General features: G+C 37.8%; 1 protein-coding gene across 1 annotated transcript in view; it reads left to right on the forward strand.

Moving 5' to 3' along the window:
- Positions 1 to 1113: 1113 nt before the first annotated feature.
- DHX32 (DEAH-box helicase 32 (putative)) overlaps positions 1114 to 22309 on the forward strand; it is a 507915-nt gene continuing 486719 nt past the window's right edge. Inside the window, exon 1 of the mRNA XM_044056183.1 lies at positions 1114 to 1859. Within this exon, the coding sequence (XP_043912118.1) occupies positions 1596 to 1859 (264 nt within the window). The 5' untranslated portion in view covers positions 1114 to 1595. The remainder of the gene's footprint in view (positions 1860 to 22309) is intronic.

Raw genomic sequence — 22309 nt, forward strand, 5'->3', positions numbered from 1 at the left:
CCAGAACTTATTGCTAAATTTATCACATCATATCCGAGTATAATCGGTGCCCTTTCCATTTCAATATTATTAGTAACTCCTCTGTACTGTGGCTTGAAACCTCTTACAGAATAAGGTTAACTATACCAGAAGATAGGTTTCAGTGCTTCTGACTGTACTTCATGGTGTAAACATATCACTCTGATTTTGCTGTTTACACTTTTCTTTATTTTACTTTGCTCCTTCCTGGTTATCCATCATCAAATAAAATAAATAGCTTGTTTACCTGTAGTTGTTTATGCACTTTTGCTAATGCTTAGAAATACAGCCAGAGAAAAAGACATATGAACATCTGTAAAGAAAACAAGACTTATTGGCTATACAAGCAGCACACTTAGCTTTGATGCTGGGAAGATAAGAAATCTGAGGGTGCTATCCATACTCAGGGTGCTTAGATTTATATTCTAGTAGTGACATTGTAGCATACCATAGCATATAGGGGGTGGTGCCTTCCTTCACATGAGATATTAAAATGAGGGTCTCACCTGTACTTGTTTTGTTTTAGCTCAAGTGGATGTTAAACATCCTACAGCACTTATTTACGGGAATATTCCTAGTGCCCTGATCAAATGACCCCTAGTCAGTAAAAATACATCCTAGGGTCTTCTCTGAAAACAGGTCATAGACCTAGTGTAGCAGACTCAGTCAACAAAGATAAATAATAAACAATGAATAAATATTTCTGACAAATCATTTGTACAGGTTAACATAGCTCTGAAAGCTTAAAAGTGGTAGTTTCTGAGTTTTAAGGTAGAAAAACATTTCTCCTTTGTTTCTCCTTTCTGTAAAGAAAAGGCATTTTCTGCTAAATAAAAAGATAAATCTATTTGTGCATTTATTAGCCCTTAAGTAATTAACTACCATAGCCAGAATTATCAAGCATGCATATGGTAGCTATGTCAGTGCACCCAGTTACTGGGCAACCATTATGTTCTTTTATACACTGCAGTTCTAAAACATCCATTTGGCGGGTCTATTGTAATGGGATTAGGTGACCATGTGACCATATCCATTTTCACAATAATCTTTCCACCCCAATGCATTCTATTCATAGTCAGTCTGTGAGATGACCAAGAGGAGCACGTGTGATAAAGAACAGGCAGTACAGAATATAGCAAGAGCAAGGAACAGTATCAACTGAAACTCAGAGTTCATGCTGAGCATTTATCTATATAATCAACAGCAGGTAACTGGATAAAGAATCTTCAGTGCTTTTACAGGGCACCATTTTACTATACTAATTACTTACAGCAGGAATAATCTGTCACAAGTCTTGGGATTCTATCATCAAAACTTTTGCCTACCTGCAGACTTTCATTTTCACATTTGATATTCAGATTGACTGTTGTGGCAGTTTCTTCCCCTCATCATTTTCTGTTTACTGAGAACTGGTTGCTGTTCAGAGCATTCATCAACTAGTAGAGCGATCTAGTTTTGCACTAAACATTTAGTAAAGGACGGCATAAAACAGCTCCACGTGGAATGATTTGTGAAAACTATAATTCTGGTTTAAAATAAAACTATAATGTTCCCTGTTTAAATTGTTTTGATCAGCGATGGATGGCAACATTTCAAAAGAATGTCAGTTTGCCGCTTGGCTAGAGCCTTTGAATGATGACGAAGACGTACACGCTAAATTTGCTGAAGATTTGGAGTCGAACCCCTTTGATGGCCTGCCTTACTCTTCTCGTTATTATAAGCTTCTGAAGGAGCGGCAGCAACTCTTAGTCTGGTCAGCTAACGATATATTCAGGGAAAGTCTTTCTCAGAATCAACTAATTATTGTTTCTGGAGATGCCAAAAGTGGTAAAAGTTCCCAGGTGAGGCTATTTATGGTTGTGATAAAATGTCTCTCAGGGATAAAGCAGTTATGTTCCTAGCATGTGTGTGCAGTACAAACTTTCCAAATGTATTTGTGATATTATCTTTTTAGCTATTTTCTGCTTACTTTGGTCAATGTTATTTGAATTTTGTTAAATGAAATTTGAAGTTTACATTATCATTTTCAGTTATTAACCTGCCTGATTAAACATAAATACACAATAATTCTAGCTGGCTGAAAGAAATAATACCAAAATACTGATTTGTGCATAAATGTTCAGGCCAGGTGTTGTGCTACACTTGACACAGACTGACTCTATGGTCGTTCTTCACTTCTTTCTGATGTAGTGTGTGTGTGTGTGTGTGTGTGTGTGTGTGTGTGTGTGTGTGTGTGTGTGTGTGTGTGTGTGTGTGTGTGTGTGTGTGTGTGTGTGTAACCCTCAGCTGCTATTAGAACGTCGGTCATCTGGGTCAAAGTTGGGGCTCTTTCCCTTTACAACACAGAGCCACAGAAAGCTGATGTAATATTTTGCTTTGAGTGTGTGTGTGTGTGTGTGTGTGTGTGTGTGTGTGTGTGTGTGTGTGTGTGTGTGTGTGTGTGTGTGTGTGTGTGTGTGTGTGTGTGTGTGTGTGTGTGTGTGTGTGTGTATGAAAACATAACATGAAATTATCAAAGTAGGCTTTATGTTATAAGGCATGACATGTTGAGACTAACCTATAGCCTCATAATTACAGTGCCACCATAAATGGAGAAAGCTGCTATGAGCAGTTTGAAGCAAAGTTTCCAAGTTAACAAAATATTATAACATTTGTAAACAAAGTAAGCTGATTTAAATGTCCATCCACTGTAAACAAAATCAGACAATTCATACAAAATAACAGTAGTAGGCAGAGAAAGAGATCAAGGCTTATAAACAAAAAAAAAGGATGAATCCCTGAAATCATATCATTACATTAGTTTTATGGCTCTGTGGTGTGCAGAGACATGTATAGTAGGACTGAGTTAATTCAACACACAGAATACTCTATTACATTCTGCTAAAGAATTCCTAACTCTTATCTCAGGCCTTCATGTTAGCTTTGGATCACTTTACCGAGTAACCAAAGTAAACTAGTACTTAATGTAAAATACCAAATTACTTATAGTTCATAAAGAAGGGTGAGGTATTTACTCACTTTCCATTCCACAGCAACTCTTCAGGGATCATCTGAACCTCTAGACAACAATTAGGAGTTACAATGGACTATAAAATTTATTTTATTTTATTTTATTTTATTTAAATTTGTTGACCGGGAGTGTCCGACTGGACGTGGGTCCATTTTCAGCGGAGGCCCGGGGAGAAAAGCTCCACAGTAAAATAAACAGACAGTAGTTACATTGCATTACACAGTGATTAACAATTTAACATAGAAATTACTTACAACATATTTACAGATGAAGAACATAGTACATCAGTAGACAACTAGAATCTTTATCTGTGAAGTACATAACAGGCATTAACAAATGTAACAATGAGAAGTTCCTGCTGTATAATAAGTACTAGGCTTATGAGCATCTGAGCTTGCTATCATCAAGGTAGTTAGTGGAGGTGAAAGAAAGGTAGTAGTTGGATGGGGTGGATGATATTAGAGTGGGAGTTGCAAGGGCATAGCCAGCATGTTTTTAGGTGCGCTTTTAATAAAGTTTTGAAGTTGGTGCATGATGGTACGGAGGTAATTGTGGGTGGGAGTGAGTTCCATAATTTGGCTATGGCGCAAGAGAATAGTGCTTCACCAGCAGAGTGGGTTGGGAGGTTGGCCTAATGGTTAAGGTGTTTGCCTTACAAACACAAGGTGCAGGGTTTGAGTCTCCCAAGGGATAATTGGCTAGGCTTAAAATAGCTCGCAAGGGCAGTTAGCCTAGTACTAACCTATGAGAGTTATTGGCTTTAGTGATCTGCAAGTGATTTTTGTTGCTGGATCTTAGTGGTCTGGTGGTGCGATAGGGTTGGAGTAGATTCTGGAGGGATGGGACATTTAGTGGATGGTTTACTAGTTTGTGGGTGAGTGAGAGTTGATACCACTGAAGGAGGTGAGGGAGTTCAAGCCAGCCCAGTTCAGCAAGTGAGAGACAGTGGTGACTACGGTAGGATGCCCCTGTGGCGAATTTTGCGATTTTGTTGTAGAAGGTCTCTAGCTTGTTTAGATCACATTGCCTTAGGTTGGTATATACTGGAGAGGCATAAAGTAGGGTGGAGATAAGGTGGGAATTTGCTATTTGAAATCTTTGCTGCTTTGGTGAGAAATTGTTTATTTCTGTATAATGCTCCTAGTTTTTTGTGGACTTTTTTATGGTCATGGATATGTGAATGTCAAATTTTAGTTTATTGTCTATTTCCACTCCTAGCAATTTGGTGTGTTCAGTTGGGTATATAGTGGTGTTGTCTTTTGCTGTGATGTTAAAGTCAGAGTTATTTTGAGTATGTTTGGTGGGTTGGAAGATGAGTAGTTTAGTTTTGTTTGGGTTGAGTATTAATTGGGCATCGGATAACCATGTTTCAACAGAGGAAAAGGCTTCCTGTGTGACTTTTTGCAGTTTGGGTAGGGACTGGGCTGAGCAGATGATGGTAGAGTCATCTGCGTATTGGATGAGTGTGCCATGTTTGGTGGCAGAGGCTAGATTATTGGTGTAAACAGAGAAAAGTAGGGGTCCAAGGATGGATCCTTGGGGAACCCCTATGGAGACAGGTAGTTGGGGAGATATGTCATTCTGCCATACAACGGATTGTTGGCGGTCAGACAGGTAACTCTGAAACCAGTTGGTGACTGATTGTGAGAAGGATAGGTTATTGAGGACAGAGATAAGTTGTTTATGTGGGACCATGTCAAATGCTTTAGATAGGTGTAGGAAAGTATCAGAGGAGAGATAGCCAGTGTTTTTATGCTGAAGGATAGTGTTTGTAAAGGAGAGTAAGGCAGTGGTGGTGCTATGGTTTGGTCGGAAACCATGCTGAGTACTGGAAAGGAGGTTGTTAGTAAGGAGGTAGTGTGAGACCTGAGAGTGTATGCATCTCTCTAGTATTTTGGAGAGTGGAGAGAGAATAGCTATGGGGCGGTAATTGGTTAGTTCTGCAGAGGGTCCGCCTTTGTGGAGGGGAATTATATGTGAGACTTTCCACAATGTGGGAACGTAACTTTCTGACAGAGATCGGTTAATCAAGATGGATACTGGGTAGGCCAGAACATCGGCTGCGATTTGTAGGTATTCACTTGGGAGGTTGTCTGCTGCTAATTTGGTGGGTTTAAGTTTAGTTAAGAGTTTTTTTATGTTGGAGGTAGGTACAGGAGAAAAGAGAAGGCAGTGGGGAGATTACTAGTTGAAGGTGTGGGTTGGAGGGAGGGGTTGTGTTGTTTAGTTAGTGATAGTATGGTTTGGGTGAAGTGTGTGTTGAATGAGGTAGCAATATTTTCTGAGGAGTGAGGGATGTTAGGAGGAGGGGTACTGACTTAACCTGGGTGGAGGATGGAGTTTATGGAGGGCCAGAATTGTTTGGGGCTGTGTTGTGAGGAGTCTAGGGCAGACTGGTAGTATTGGAATTTGTCCCGTTTTATTAGCTTTTTGACTCTATTGCGTAGTTCTAGGAATTTCTGTCTAGCTGCGTTTGCATTGCCTTCCATGAACATGTGAATATAGAACTCAAAGACCACTAATAAAAATAGGGGGCATCATACAAGCTAAAGTTACCTGCTACATGAATCAATGACAAGAAGATGATACATGGCACATTAAAAAGTTACATCATTACTACAATAAATAATACAATCCTGGCATTCTACCCCCTGTTGTTTCCTTTTTAGTGTAGTGTTTATCTCTTTGAGTGTGAAAAAACAGACTTTTTCTGCAGTATTTGACATGACAATCTGTTTTTGTAATTCATTGATGTAATAGTGAATGTATAGTGGTACATATATTAAACTAATAGAAAACTGTGAAATTATCACATAAATGGGCTGGCCTTATTAACGTTTTCATCCAAACGTTGCACACAAGTCAAATTCAACTATAATGGTTGTTGACAGAATTATAATAATATAACATGTACTGCAGTAAGTTATGGAGTAGATTGCCTCCAGCTGGCACATTGGCAGGGTATCCATCTGTGCTGACAGTGACCCAAACAGCTTAGCAACTTGTGCTATGAAAGGCTGAAAGAAGCCGAGAGAACTGAATAGCCAATACTATTTCTCCAATCTGGGCGCAGGGGGAGTCCTCTAACTGGGCACCATTTAGAGGAAGCTGGAGACTGGAGGATGGTGATGTTCTTATATGCATGCAGATATGTTTCGGCAGTAAGGAGAGTAAAGTAAATACCTCATGGTTGCATAGAATAGGGATTGTAGTGACATTTATAAGGTATCACTACATCCAGTTAGGGATGGTTCTCCCCATAAGCAAGCCTGAATTCACTTACATGCATTATAAAATCCTCTGTGTGCCCCTCTCATGGCTCTGTGAAAGTTTAATGGGGAGAAGAATGAAGCTCATCAGCAGGGCTGGAGGCCAAAAAAAAAATACAGGGAAAACAAGTGTACAGGGTACAAAGAATATGTTACCATTCAAAACAGCATGTGATTTTAGTGCAATAAGATGCACATCGACAAAGTGTCCACTTAATGTCCTATTTATGCAAGACGTAATTCCAGAGTATCTTTTACTGAATGTGGTCTTTAACTGTAGTGATCTTAATCAGTCTGATAATAAGTTGCAGTACTTATTGCAATGTTTTCTAAAGCCCTGAATCTAAGGCATGCTAGTGATCCTGTGAATAGTCCAGCCTTATTATATTGCTTTTGGAACAATTATCACAATGATTGGGAGAAGAAATTATTTTGTGTTTGAATTGTGGGAAAAGTTTGAAGAAAAGTAGCTTACAGGTAATCATATTAAGTAGCTGGATTGTTCTATGGAAAACTGGAAGCTAATAAGACTTTTCAGGGAGAAAATTAAACTGAAAACTTACTCCAGAATTCATACACATGGTCCACAATTCTGCTGGGCTGCAGCACAATTCAAGTCATATACCAGAACCCAGCACAATCCATAAACGGCCTTATGTGTGTCAGTTACCACATATACAACTGCAGACCTGAAGGTGTTCATGTATGAAATTAGTCCGTGAATGGAGGATTCAAAGCATTGTCACTGATTCATAGTGCAGATTAGTGTCAGGCATTCACACAGGCACAAATATTGACATATTATGCTAAACACTGCAACCACGAAGTCCATGAAATGATGGGGTGTTACCCAGCTCATGGCTAAACAATATCATCATAATTTCCTGGAATGACACTCCACAGACCATTTAAAACAAATAAATGGATGTGGAGGTATATTCTGGATGGTACATGGAGAAAAAGCACACTGTCATGACCAGAAAAGCCCCACCTCAGCACAGTAAGAACATGGATCTCTCACCAATGGGATTTAGGATCCCCAACAGATCCCTTCATAAAAGACATATGGAAATTAAGGCTTCTCCACAGGCAGTGGCAGAGTAGCTGACTTATTTTATTAATTGTTCCTGGCCATGTCCACAGAGTAGCAGCTGTTAGGGCATATTGCTGCAGCCTCATCTAACCTGCCATAACATTGGTACTGCTACATGCATAGTGCTATGTGTACTACTAACTACTGTGTGTGGCACCAGAAATACCAGTACCAGTTGTGGACATTACACTTTACAGTAGCACTCCCATGGATGGTCACCTCTGCATTCCTGCCCTGTGTTCATTATCCCACACACACACAAGCACACATACACATACTGCCATTGGTCAGTATGGCCATTTCCATTATCAGGGACAGGCAGACACAGACACACAGAAATGTGTGTGTGTGTGTGTGTGTGTGTGTGTGTGTGTGTGTGTGTGTGTGTGTGTGTGTGTGTGTGTGTGTGTGTGTGTCTGCATGCATGTGTTAAGTGTGCTTGTGTGTCTGTGTCTGCATTCATCTATCATTGGCATTGGGAATCCTACTGACTAATGTCAGTATGTTTATGTATGCATGTGTATGTCAGGATGCTTCTGTCCCATCTCCAGAGGAGACTCACATCCAAACCAGCACAGGTCTCTGTAGCAATCATAGTGTTATTCATCTATATAACATTATGACAGCTACACTCATTCTCAGTTCCAAAAGTATTATGTATGATAGCACTGCTAAACAGAGATGTGAAAATATTTTCCACAGAGGGTGCTCAGACGTATGCACTCCACAATGCACACTGATATCACTGTACTGTGTATGCAGAAGTACTATTCATGAGCAGTTTCTTTTTCTCCGTGGGTGGCAGACCAAAGCAGGTTGTCCCTTTATGAATTGTGCTACTAACTGAAATACTATGCTGGTGTGTAAAACCCATGTAAGTAACTGTAAACTGAGGCTATGAATAAAGTGGCCCATTTACCTTTACTTATAGTCTATTATTAGTTGAGGGTAGGTGAGTGTATATTATGCTAGGCTATAATTTATGTGGGCTATAGTTATGTGTATAACTGACTTATTGGTCACTTCCCCTGATGTCATGTTTTATCACATTTCTCTTTTGGTTTTGCTTCTCTTTCCCACATCTGCCATCATACCTGCTAACTTGTCTGCTCTATTTCTTTCTTTCCCACTTATACTCTTTCTTATCTCACTATGCAAGCACTTAATTAACTAAAGTACCATATAATTACAGCACTTATTCATCAACATCACTGCTTACGTCTTCCTGTTTTACTTTACATACAACACACTCCTCGCTATACACTTGCTATTTCCAGCTCTTCATATGTACCAGAGTTCCTCACCATCACATAAACTCTTTCTGTTATACTCCAGTGCCATAAAGTATATTGCTAATTCAGCTCTCAAAGTAATGTATACTAGTCATTTCTGTCTTTAATATATAGAGTTGCATGGTGCAAATATAATACTGAATAGATTCATAGATTGTTACTATGCTAACAACCCAGGGAGGCCTTTCTAAACCTAGCCAAGTCTTCCCAAAAGAATAATGATTTCCTGTATCCAAACAGGACATTGCAGGCCAGGCATTTATTAGCTACCTCTGTCCATAAGGGACATGGGTGTCAGGCCCAGTATAAATTTTTTATTCCCAATCTGCTGGAGAATAGGACATTTACACCATCATTTAATTATAGAGTTTTGTAATTACCAAATCGTAATTAGAATTTTTCTTCCCAGGCATCTACTGAAAATGGGCTATAATAGCTCAACTGGAGAATACATATAAATAAAAAGAAAGAAAGAAAGAAAGAAAGAAAGAAAGAAAGAAAGAAAGAAAGAAAGAAAGAAAGAAAAATGTAACAGCCATTTTTCTCAGAATATTTTTATCTGTTAGTTGTAATTAAGAAGACTGTATCTTGAGGCAAGTTACAGGACAGTAGTGGATTGGGTAACTCTTGGGCTGCTATTATTGTTATTAATTATTATTATTATTATTATTATCATCATCATCATCATCGTGGTTAGGGTCCCAGTTTACTGAGGATAAAGCATTGAGACATTCTAGTTCTTCCTGATAGTTAAAATATTTGATGGTCTTTAGTGTGTGTGTGGCATTGGCGACCCCTAACTGGGAAAAGCCGAAAGAAGAAGTGTGTGTGGCATGAAGTGAGAGTTACATGATAATATGATAGCAAATTGGTTGTAGTCACTATGAAGGTAACAAGAATGGAGTTTTTACCACATTTTTCTGGTCCATTACTAAGCAACCAGTCTAAAGTTGTAGTTGTGCCTGAATTATTACTATACTTAGTGGACTCAGAATGAATTGATAATACCTATATTTTGTGAGAGTTGATAATCAGGTCAAGTAATTTCATCCATGCCATGCAAAGTTGATATTTTGGAAGAGAATGACCTTTTTTGTTGTGATGACCTAATTTTCTGTATAAGGTTCCCTACAAAAATTGCTGAAGATGGCACCAGCTGTATACATCTTTGATATTTAACTACATATAGCTACCCAGATTCACTTCTTCTAGAAGCCAGTGTGGGTGATGGTCTGTAAGTGTGACAGAGAAATTTAGTTTGGTTACTAGTGGTAAGCCTCCAGTAAATCTGGTTCCTGGTCTGTCCTTACTGAAACATATTCTTGAAATAGCTGGAGAAGTTAATGTTTAGTTTCAGTTCTGTTTCTGAAATCATTTTGATATCAAAGTTATATTGACTGGTCCTAGCTTCAGTCAAATTAGTTTTTTTTATGCTACACTGTCCACATTTAGTCCTGATTTGGCATGGATGTTGCCAGAAAATATTATAATACATTTCTGTAGTAGAAAATATGAATGGATTTGTTGATCTTATTTTTGAGTAATGTGTATAATATGAAGAATTAAGGTCTTTTGTGTGGAAGAGAAACAATATATTTTCTACTACTGTGGTATGGTAGTTACTGTATTCATGGCTTTTTATACTGTATAATAATGAAGTCCTATGTGTATGAAACAGTTTGCTGAACAGATTACTTAAATTGCCTATCTTGTTGCACAAAAATGTAAAACGTTACACAACTGGAAAACTGAAGGTATATTTTGGTTACACCATAGTTTTAGTCAAGGAACACTTGGTGTATATATTAGAGTTGTGGTAAGTAGAATAAATGAAGTTAGTAGGGCTTTCAATAGAGGTAATGCAAACTTATGGATGGGAGCATATGAGGCAGAGAGGGCGGGCACAATAAGGGTGCAGCCAGACTTACTGGCACGGTACAAGAATTACTAGTGCCTATATTCTCTGGATAAAAAACAGAATAAATCAATCCAGCCACAAAGTTTGTTACTTGAAACAGTGGTTAATGTGTGATATCAAACTCTGGTTGTGCTGCCCACACCTTAAGATTTGAACAAAAAAATTAAAGATTCGGAAGTTCTCTGGACAATGCTAGACTACATCAAAATGCAAAATTCAGAAGTCCTCAAAGTAATACTAGGGGCAGATCTGATCTTTTCTGTGAAGCCTACTATTCCTGAAGGTGTACCTTGTTACTAGGCAGTCCTTGGAAGCTGTTCTTTTAATCAGTAGATGACAGCAGGCACTGCCAGCATAGTATAGAAACAGGGGGAGCTGTTTGTGAAGAGTCAAAAACAAAATAAAAAAAAGAAGTCTATCTAAGCAGGGAATGATAAAGGTCCACAGCAGTGAGATGAATTATGAAAACAGAAAATGTAGATGAAATAAGCTAATGTTAGACTGTTGTCTGTAAAGACACAACAACCTAACCTAGCACTTAGTTTAGTGCTCTCATATCTCCAAGTTTAGCAGCATGAGAGAAACTTTTGGGAAGAGGGAATTCTTCTTGAGAGCACTCCACATTATCCCTGGTTACCACCTAATATTACTGCATCACAGGGACTAGCAGCAGAGTGCATGCATTGTTCACTGTGTAACCATATTCTTGTTTAATACTATGATTATGGACTGCCAAGTGTTTTAGTAAACAGCAAGAAGCATTTGTTCTGGATATAAGCACGTATTATACTTCATTCTGGTACACCTGCACAAACTGATGAGATCACAGAACCTCAATTATACAATTTAAGCAGCACAAAGTAAAAATCTATTTTTTTTAAATAAATCACTGGTCCTTATGGACCATTTTCAGTTATGTCCCATGCCACAGAGGCAAAAGTTATTGCAATACAAATGGACCCTAAGCAGGGTAATGGATCAGGGCCCGCCTGAAAGCAGTCTCCTCCGGCAGCATCCCCCAACAACCTCCTCCCTTCAGCAGCCCCACAGACCCCCCACCCCATGCAGCCATTCCAATGTCCCATTACGTGGCTATTTCTCCGCAGCCATCATAAGCACTGCTTTAACCTGTCAGTGTACACACTATTTTCTTTACTTCTACAGTGATTGCAAATATTTGGATTCAATTTAACATTTTTATTTCAAATTTTATAGCACAAACACTAATAGCTAATTGCTGAACAAAACAATACAGTCTCATAATAAAAACAGACCTAGCATGAACAGTAAACTTCTCTGCCCTTGAAACTCTCATTCATTGAAACAGCATAGAAATCCACATTCAAAGAAAATGCATCTGGCCAGTGGCAGATTAACTTTACCTTTGGGCAGTTGTCAAACCATAGGCCCCTTGCACATATTTTTAGGATCATGCATAAATGCATGTGTTCTTTGAGTCATCTTCCTGAATGTATTACATTATATTCCTTATTTGATACAGCACAGCTTGTTAGAGTGTGCTTTACATTTGTATTTTTGAACATTTCCCAGTAAAGAGTAAAACAAAACTTATGAAACAATAATGACAAAACTAACCATTTCAGAACATTTCAACCATAAAAAGTTCACCCAAGCTTCTGTCATTACAATCCACCAATATGAGTCAATATGCACAATTTCTTCAGAAGTACAACTCATTTGAATAATTCCATATTAAAGAGATCTGTAACAAATGAAGAGGTTGTTGCTGGCAAACAACTTTACATTTCAGTGTTTCATCTACAACTTTAGTGCCTGCTGCCCTTGAATAATACATTGCCTATGTTACATTAAAAAAAATGGTAAGCTGGTAATACTACAACATGGCATGGCTGGCAAATCGGCAACAGGTTCAAAGTTACAAGGCATCTCATCCAAAGGAGGTCAGACTCAGGAGTACATTACTCCCATCAACCGTAAAGTGCACCACAGTATCAATAATCCATCTACATGGTGTGTGAGTAGAATCCACAGCCTTCTGCACCAAAGGCAAGTATGCTACCTGTTGTGATACTAACACTGTTTTCAAATTCTAAACACAAACACTGATGGCAATAAAACAGTTGCACATTGAAAGCAGAATTAATATGAGCAACAGTAAACTTATCTTCCCATGAAAATGGACTGAAACTCACAAGTCCTTAAGTAACCTTGTAGTTGGTGTACAGGATTCAGACTCGTGTAATATAACTAAGGCACAGGGTTTGAGCAAGTTAATTAACCAGCTTGCCATCCCTAACTAGGGCATTACGTGCACACACACACACACACACACACACACACACACACACACACACACACAGACACACACACACACACACACACACACACACACACACACACACACACACACCGATAACTCATTTGTTTAAATCTGCACTCATTGTTTCAGCTTCAGTCCCACAGACAATCCCTGGCTGCTCCACCATTTCAATTCCATGCTGCTTTGTTCCATCACAGACAATTCCTGTCTGGCCTGCCATTTGTTCAAATCTCCAGTGGTTTATATTAGGAAAACGTCCTAATGTAGATGTTTCTGGGATATGTTGTTTTTGCAGAAAGTCTCCAGTGACATCCTAAAGCCCTCCTGGGTTTTTGCAGAAAGTCTCCATGGGGTCCTAATGCCCTGTTGTGTTTGCAGATGTCTTCAAACTTATTTTATTTATGGACATAGTTTTTATTTTTTATCAATCCCCAAGCCAAGTTGGGCTCCCCAGATAACACAGGCCTTAGCCAGCTGCTTAGGTTGCCTAGTGTTGGATCCAGCTTTATTGGCAAGTGTTTCACCATGTTTTTTTTTTTTTGTTTTCACATTTCAAAACAGCTTCCAACATCCACCTTCCATTCCATAAGCTTCTCTCATCTCTAACTTTCAAAATATTATCAGCAGTTTCACACAGACCCTGCATGCATTTTTTTAACATTGTCTTCTTCCAAGTCATCAGTTTTAAACTGCAAAGTATTTTTTTAACATTTAACTCACTAGAAAATAAATACTGTTCCACAGATAAATGTCCTTTCGGTTACATAGTTCCTGAAATTTCATCATCAGTTTCAAATGTTAAGTCACAAAGTCTCTGCCCCAGTATGTATAAAAGACCAAATGTCTTGAGCTTTAAAACTCAGAACATTTAACACATTGACCCATACATAATATCTGTCTATTACAGAGTCATTTTTTGTTCTTATTCTCACAGCTGGTCTTCTCTTCTTTGTAAAACAGTTTTACTTACGTTTGTTGCTGCTCTCCTTTTTTTCCTGCTGTCACTGTTGCGTAAGTTTTAGTTACTGCATTATCTGCCACCACAAAACCAGATGCCTTCTCAGCTTGTTGCTGTTTTCCTCTTTTAACTTTCTGTCACTGCTGCATAATTTTTAACTGCTGCATTCTCTGCTGCCACAGCATCTGATTCCTTTTCCACATTACCATCCTCAGCACTTCCAAAAATGTTATTTGCCATCTCACTCCATGAAACAGCACAACTGTCCCCTGGATCATCCTGCTCCATTATTTTTTACAGAACATCATCTGTAAGCCTTCCAGATGCCAGTTATATTATCTGTACCACTTCAACAGACTCACTTACTTCCTTCTGCATGTAGACAGCTAAATGCTACTCATTTGTAACTTCCACCATGGAGGAATTTTTATTTACATGAAGAAGCTCTCTAGTGAATACATTTTTCTCCAGATTATCATTTTTCACCTCCAGGCTCTCCAGTTCATACCTCTCAACTATACAGATTTTTGCAGAATGTCCAGATTTTTTGCCTCATATTTTTGGCCTGTTATTCAGAAAATTGTGGTTTTCTGGCAAATCTTTGCCAAATCTTTGAGGACTGAAGAAAGAAAATAATGACAGACATTTGATATTTAGACTTCATACCCTTCAGAAAATTCATGCTAATGCAAAACCTATTATTCTACCAACTTTCTAAGTTTGTAAGAGTAATATTTAAAAATTGTCCCTATTTCTGATCCTTTGTCACTCCATTATTCATGACTTTGTCCAGGTTTCTTGCTCTAAGAGGTTGACAGCTATGCTCTCCATAGCTTTTCTCTCCTCCATGCTGCTGTTTCCCTTAGGCCTCTTCCTTGCCACTGTAGGAGCTCTCCAGCACCATCTAGCAGCTCCAAAGTGTACAGGAAGCTCCCCTGATGCCCTGGCAAATCTCCCTTAGCAGTATTAATACCACAAAATCCGAAAAAAACAAACTGTAAATACCACAAAGCCTCGGAGGAGTAGAACGGAATGCTTATAAAGAAACCTTATACCAAATTGCAAAAATAAAAATGAAATAAAATATAAAGTACTTCATAAGGAGAACTTTATTAAATGACATAAAATCAAGCGCTTTCGTCTCCTCTATTGGAGACTTTATCAAGATAGAAAATGCCCTTTTAAAACCAGGTTAAATAAGACATCACATGAAAAGTGAACCAATCAAATTACAAACTCATGAATTATTCATTAAAATAAAATGAAATAAAATAAAATAACTATTACAAGAACAATTTCCTTACACATGAATAAATAAGAGAAAATTTTCTTCTCAGGTTTTGCAATAAATAACAATAAATAACAACCATATCCTAAAAGAACTCTAAACAGTAACCAATTGATGTATTTATATATAAATGTAATTATAACTATGAATATAAATATATAAATATATAAAATGATACGATTATAAATTTTAAACATTTTTAAAATTATCTAAAATTATCTCTCCAAAGCCTTAAGTCTCAAAAAACAAGTAATGGAAACAGATTCATTTAACCCTGGCCATTGGGTTGCATTTGTTTTTAGCTGCCATAAAGCTTCTTTTCTTTCCAAGAATAATGTCCAAGGTCCACCTCTTGAGTCGAATTCAATGGGATCAATGACAGTGAATTTGAAATTATGACCTGGCCATTCCATACAGTGTTTAGCCAATGCATTGGTTTCTTTCTGTAAGCGAATGTCCCACAAATGCTCGTAAATACGGTTCTTCAATTTTCTTTCCGTTTTACCTATGTAAAAACAGGGACATTTGCAACAGAAAGCACAATAAACTACCTTTTCTGTATAACAACTGCATTTTTTTTAAAATACTCTTGTACCATTGATATAAAACTTCGATCCTTCCCTTATATAATGACAATAATTATATACAAAGCTATCTTAGATACTGAAACTGCCCAATATAATACAAATTTTCATACTGAAGTACAAGATACGTCACTAGATATGTATTGCAGTAACAGTTTGGATGTTAAGTCACTATCTGGAACAATGACTGTAAGAACAAATTTTCGTTCAGCTTTCATTACGACCTACAATTTAGAAAGTAATTACATTTTTAAGATTTTGAATAAAAATTGGGCAATTCTGGTTTCATGTAATGAGATTAGACAATGTGTTAATGAGAAACCCATTATAGTTTATAGAAAAGGACATTCTTTAAAGAACATTTTTGAAACTAATAGTCAAAATTTTGGTAGTGGTTCTATGAAAAAATGTGGGGCATGTAATTATTGTCAGTATATAAGGGAAGGATCGAAGTTTTATATCAATGGTACAAGAGTATTTTTAAGAAAAAAATGCAGTTGTTATACAGAAAAGGTATTTTATTGTGCTTTCTGTTGTGAATGTCCCTGTTTTTACATAGGTAAAATGGAAAGAAAATTGAAGAACCATATTTACGAGCATTTGAGGGACATTCGCTTACAGAAAGAAACCAATGTGTTGGCTAAACACTGTATGGAATGGCCAGGTCATAATTTCAAATTCACTGTCATTGATCCCATTGAATTTGACCCAAGAGGTGGCCCTTGGACATTATTCTTAGAAAGAAAGGAAGCTTTACGGCAGCTAAAAACAAATGCAACCCAATGGCCAGGGTTAAATGAATCTGTTTCCATTACTTGTTTTTTGAGACTTAAGGCTTTGGAGAGATAATTTTAGATAATCTTAAAAATTAAAAAAAATATAATCATATAATTTTATATATTTATATATTCATAATTATAATTACATTTATATATAAATACATTAATTGGTTACTGTTTAGAGTTCATTTAGGGTATAGTTGTTATTTATTGTTATTTATTGCAAAACCTGAGAAGAAAAGTTTCGCTTATTTGTTCATGTATAAGGAAATTGTTCATGTAATAGTTATTTTATTTTACTTCATTTTATTTTAATGAATAATTCATGAGTTTGTGATTTGATTGGTTCACTTTTCATGTGATGTCTTATTTAAACTGGTTTTAAAAGGGCATGTTCTATCTTGATAAAGTCTCCAATAGAGGAGATGAAAGTATTAATACCACCTCAGGTCTCCCCATGAAAAGAGGCCACTACCCTAGTAGGACTACTCCACTCAACAAAGGATAAATAAATCAAATAAAAATAAATAAATAAATAAACAGAGTTTTAGAAAAGTACATTAAAGGCAATTTTGAATGAAAATGTCACAGAAACAAAGTAAGTTTTCTTACTGGTTTGCAGTAACTGTGTGGTATATCATAGCACATTACTTATTTAAAAACATTTGGTGGCATATGTGGAAGTTGCTTTGGGTGTCAGAATGATTTATCAGTATTATGAACACCAAAGGCTGGCTTTTATAAGAATCATGGATTACATGATGATAGAGTTATGCAATAAGGATACTGTAGTAGGTACTGTGAGTTTTAGATAATTAAATTAGTACTTAAGGTATCTATCAGTCAAATGCAGTCAAAAAAAGCTGTATGCTAAGTATGCTGAAGTGAGGAAGAAGTTTGGATTCTGCAAAATTCCTTACTCAAAGAATTAAGAGTCAAGCTAATAGACATGTCTAAGTAGAATTACACATAGATCCCAAAGAAGAATATTCAGAAAGCATGTCTTAGACTGTAGTATATTACACTGTAATAATATTCTGAATTTTTCCTCAAGGCAATTCAGGACAGGGTGACCCAATACTGCTAGTCCAATGTTTATATGCTTCCTATATTAGCAAGGGTCAGGTGACACTAAAGTAGCTGCTTAAGGAGATGGTTGGGGGAGGATTACAGATTTGGAATTTGAAGGTTCAGAACTTATTATTACTACAGGGCTCACATCTAAATAAAGGTTCCACAACTTAGAACATTAACAATTCTGAAAGCATTATTATCAAAGCATTTGCATGATTTAAGCAAGTGCCATGTTTGCGCCCATCTGCAGACCTAGGTGGCTGTGAGGAATCATTCCAGGAATGGACTCTACTCAGATAGCTGCATGGATGTAAAGTAGTCCATATTTGGATGCAGATCTACAGAGACTGTTTGAAAGGACAGGACATTCACAATGGTTCTGTCTAGCTCTTGAGGTACTGGCAAGCCTTGCTGCAGTAATGCATACCAGTTCAAGTTTATTTAAGTCTTGTTAATGAAGTGATGTCAAAATTGTGCTTCCACTGAGGATAAAAAAATGAGAAAAATAAATGCTGGCTAGCCTTTGCCTTACAAAATAAAGACAATACTTGCCTCTGTAAGGACAGCCACTCTTCATCTTACTTTTCTCTGTATCATAGCTACATATTTATGAACTTGAAGTACTGAGCACTGATCCAGCAGGAGACATAAGAATTCCATAGTCTAAATTGTCTCACTGCTGAGATGTTGTCTGAGCATATCTCTCAACTGTCCAGATTTTTGCAGAATGTCCAGCTTTTTTGCCTTATTTTTTTTTTGGTTCATTTCTCATAACATTTGTGGTTTTCAGGCAAACCACTGAGGATTGAAGTCACTAAAATAATGACATACATTTGATTTCAGACTTTGTATCCATCAAAAATTATGCTGACACAAAACTTGTTATTCTAGCAACTTTCTAAGTTTATAACAGTAATATTTAAACTATGTCCCTATTTTTGGGCCTTTGTCCCACCACTATTTTAGGCTTTGTCCAGATTTCTCATGCTAAGAGGTTGAGACGTATGTATCTGAGGAGCTGGCCTGGAGAAGTGTGGCTCAAGTGTGAATGACCTTTATTGGAAGGATTCAAGTAGACATTTCCTTGAATATAGCCACACTACTGCAGCATAATCTCAATTATTGAGGTATTAAGGATCAGAAAGTATAGAACAATAGAAGATCATCTGCCTTCTGGAGGATGTCATTTTGTCAGTTTTGTTTCAAAGGTCATTTACTCAGCTTGTATAGTATAAAGGCTCAGGCAGTGATCAAAATGGGAACTCTTTTTGTAATTGAAGTGAGATAGGACTGTGGCCATAGCATCTCATCCTTTGATTTCTGACTGGGAAGTACTTGCTGAGCCCAGCACATGTCTGTTGTACAGGTCTATATTAGAAAGTTGACTCAGCAAAATGTCAACTTGCAAAAGAGCAAGACAAGAAACCCTACCACTCATAAAATGACCAACACAATATCAACAACATCTACTCGCAGTCAACACAGTATTTCTGCCCAACACAAGTAAATAGACACCCATCCCAAAAAACATAATTTTCACTAGAGGGCAAGCCCCTCTTCACACCCTATATCACCGGCTTATAATATATACTAATTCTGAGACCTCATGATCCCTAGGAAAGGGCATATTCCCATACTCTGGGAATTGTCAGTGTCATATGCAGGAGTGTGTTTATCTTTTTCTATTGCAGCATTACTGTGTAGCTTGCTGTCACATGTATTATGCCATTTGATGTAATCCATGCCCTATCAAGTCATCGGGTGATGTTCCAGTCTTGCTGTATTGCAAGTCAACATTGTGATATGTTGATATTCTGATAGGGAACTCTGTTGTACACAGCTCTAGTCTAATAACGTGTTAAGAAGCTTTCTGGGTTTTTTTGGAAATGGCTGCAAAAAGCACCCCTGTAGCCTGTTTGTCATTCATCATTTTTGGAATTTAATCCACAAATTTCACCTCTGTTATGTCAACATTGAAAACAATATAAAGCCATGATAACAGTCAGATAGCAGTCAAAGAAATCAAACAGTTCTCAATCATCTTGGCCACCAAGGAAAGGAGCAAGATAGATTGTCAGCTGTTGATATCTGCCCCTTTGTTGGGAAAGGGATATGTCCAAATTAATTCATATACAGCCCTCATATTACATGACAGAAGCAGTGCAGTGGTAATCTCATCCAGTCATTAAACAGGAATGTGTGATTATAGACAGAATTGTGCACCATTCGCAACTCATATACTGCACACTTAAGGCAAATATAATGCACAGTAAATGTCCAGTGTCCTGGACCTTACAAAGGTATACAAAGAGCAGAAGGGTGGCAAGGGAACTTGTGTGGGGCAGTAGATGGTGACACTGTGCTTCTTAAAGAGGAAAAGTAGCAAATTTTGTGACACTGTGACATTTCATTGGCATGAACTTCTACCAACAAGGCACAAAGAACCAGCAATGAACCATATATGATTCACCAGATGGTATGAAGGAAGTGACATAGACAAACAGTTGCTTAACATACTGTAAAAGTATGTATCAGTGTCAGTTTTCTGTGTAGCAGGTGCAAGACTGTGTACAGTGGGGATGGAATGCCTCCTTAGGTATACTCATCAAGTTAGGTCAGTGCATTGGCTTCTTTAACCATTGCTGCATAGCAAACACCATTAGCATCTCATTAGGTCGTGATCTGCACTGAATGACATCACTGTTATCATATGTTATACTACTAGACTGCTATGTAGTGTCTTTGGTTTGACCCATGCCTGCCTGGTGTTGCTGCAGATCCATCTCACTGGCACTGCACTGTTAGGATCGTGTTCATTGCTGGAAATCTGTGATTGTGTACATGTCCATGTGCTTCTAAAAGGCAAAACTTGGGTTGATGTTTCTGTACCTCTGTCAACTTCAGGACCGTGCTGCTCTTAGCCCAGCCTTGTAACCACACTGCAATGTGAAGCATGCTGTAAAGTGTAGTTCAGTGTCAGGCAGACAGCAAATTATGTTAAAACAAATATTCAAGGTGGCAGAGTCATTTGAATATGAGCAGCATACCTCTCAACTGTCCAGATTTTGCAGAATATCCAGGTTTTTGCCTCATATTGTTGGTCTGCTCCTCATAAAATTTTGTTTTTCCAGCAAATCATTGGCTAATCATTGAGAATTGAAGTCAGAAAAATAATGACAGACATTTGCATTGCAGATGTCATACCCTTCAGAAAATAATCATGCTAATGCAAAACCTGTTATTCTATCAACTTTCTAAGCTTGTAAGAGCAATATTTAAAATGTGTCCCTATCTTTGGGTCTTTGTCCCCCATTATTAATGGCTCTGTCCAGATTTTTTGTTCTAAAAGATTAAGAGGTATGATCAGCAGCACCTATCTACTTGATAAATTCCCTGTAACATATCCCTTCTGTGTCTGCCCACTACCATATGCAAATCATGCTGACAGGTACCTTTTGGTGCACACTTGTCCCATGGAGTATGTGATGCCCGTGCCCTGGCCCAGCAATCAAGGAGCCTCAATCATCACCACTAACACCGGTGAGGGGTGTCTCATATAGGAGGAAAGGATAACAAATACACACAGTAAAGTGCAATTTCCCTTAAGAACACACATAGATCGCAGTCAGTCCAGGGCTGGTTGCTCCCTTGCTCTCCAGGTCCCCAATAAGACTCCCCACTGACACAGCTATAGGGTCCAGATCTCAGCCTAGTGGGCAAGCTAAATCCTCCAGCACCCTCTCTGTCCAATCAGTGCTTCATGTCCCTGCCCAAGTAGCTGACACACATACACACACACACACACACACACACACACACACACACACACACACACACACACACACACACACTTTGAGAAGAGTTTATACAACCACACAGACTCTCCTGGGGAAAGCTGGCCTAGGTTCTCCAGCTGTGCCCATTTTTCCCAGGCTATACGGTAGTACCAGCTGCCACCACCCACTAATATTTATCAGTTACTCAAATGCCCTTAAAAGGGTGTCCAATTATTACTGTGCAATATTATTATCCAATTGGTAGTATAGCCCAGGGCTAATGCTATTGGAGTGGCATTATAGAATTTTACCAAAGGCATGCACGTACTCTAAATAGCTTAAATTATCTCTATAAAAACAGCCACAGTTGAAAGGGTTTAAAAATATTTATTAACAAATAGTCAAAATACAAGACAATACTTTTTACTACATAGAGCTAGTCAAGAGTTCAGAGATGACAGAGAAATACTTAAAATAATTCAGTAGTACAGTTCTGACATCACAGAAAAACACTTAGTCTAATCGTTCTAGTTTCTAGCTATTTCTAAGAGAAAACACAAGTCTAAGATAAACTTACATATAGAGCAAGACAGTGCTGGTGAGTTGGATGGTCAAGACAAAAATGCTTAATGCTCTCTGATTCTCTCTGTTTTTAAAATCACATTCCTGGTTCACATTACATCATTCTTCACACTTCCCTGGGTCCCCAGTCTAACAGAAACTACATTTACATTCTTCACCTCTGAGCAGAAACCAGAGCAATAAAGGACATTTATGCATGCAAATTCTGGCCATTAACTCTGGCCTTAAAACAATAAGCAGGATGCCTCACTCTAGATGTACTGGCTCTGTGTTTTAACATCAAAGGGTCACAACATGCTTTACTTGGTCAGTAGAGTGCACTGTTGTTACATTTTTTTTCAATTCCACATGTAACACTATTTTAAC

The sequence above is a fragment of the Protopterus annectens genome, chromosome 14.part0 (assembly GCF_019279795.1).
Source record: "Protopterus annectens isolate FY-2018-M chromosome 14.part0, PAN1.0, whole genome shotgun sequence".
NCBI lineage: Eukaryota > Metazoa > Chordata > Ceratodontiformes > Protopteridae > Protopterus > Protopterus annectens.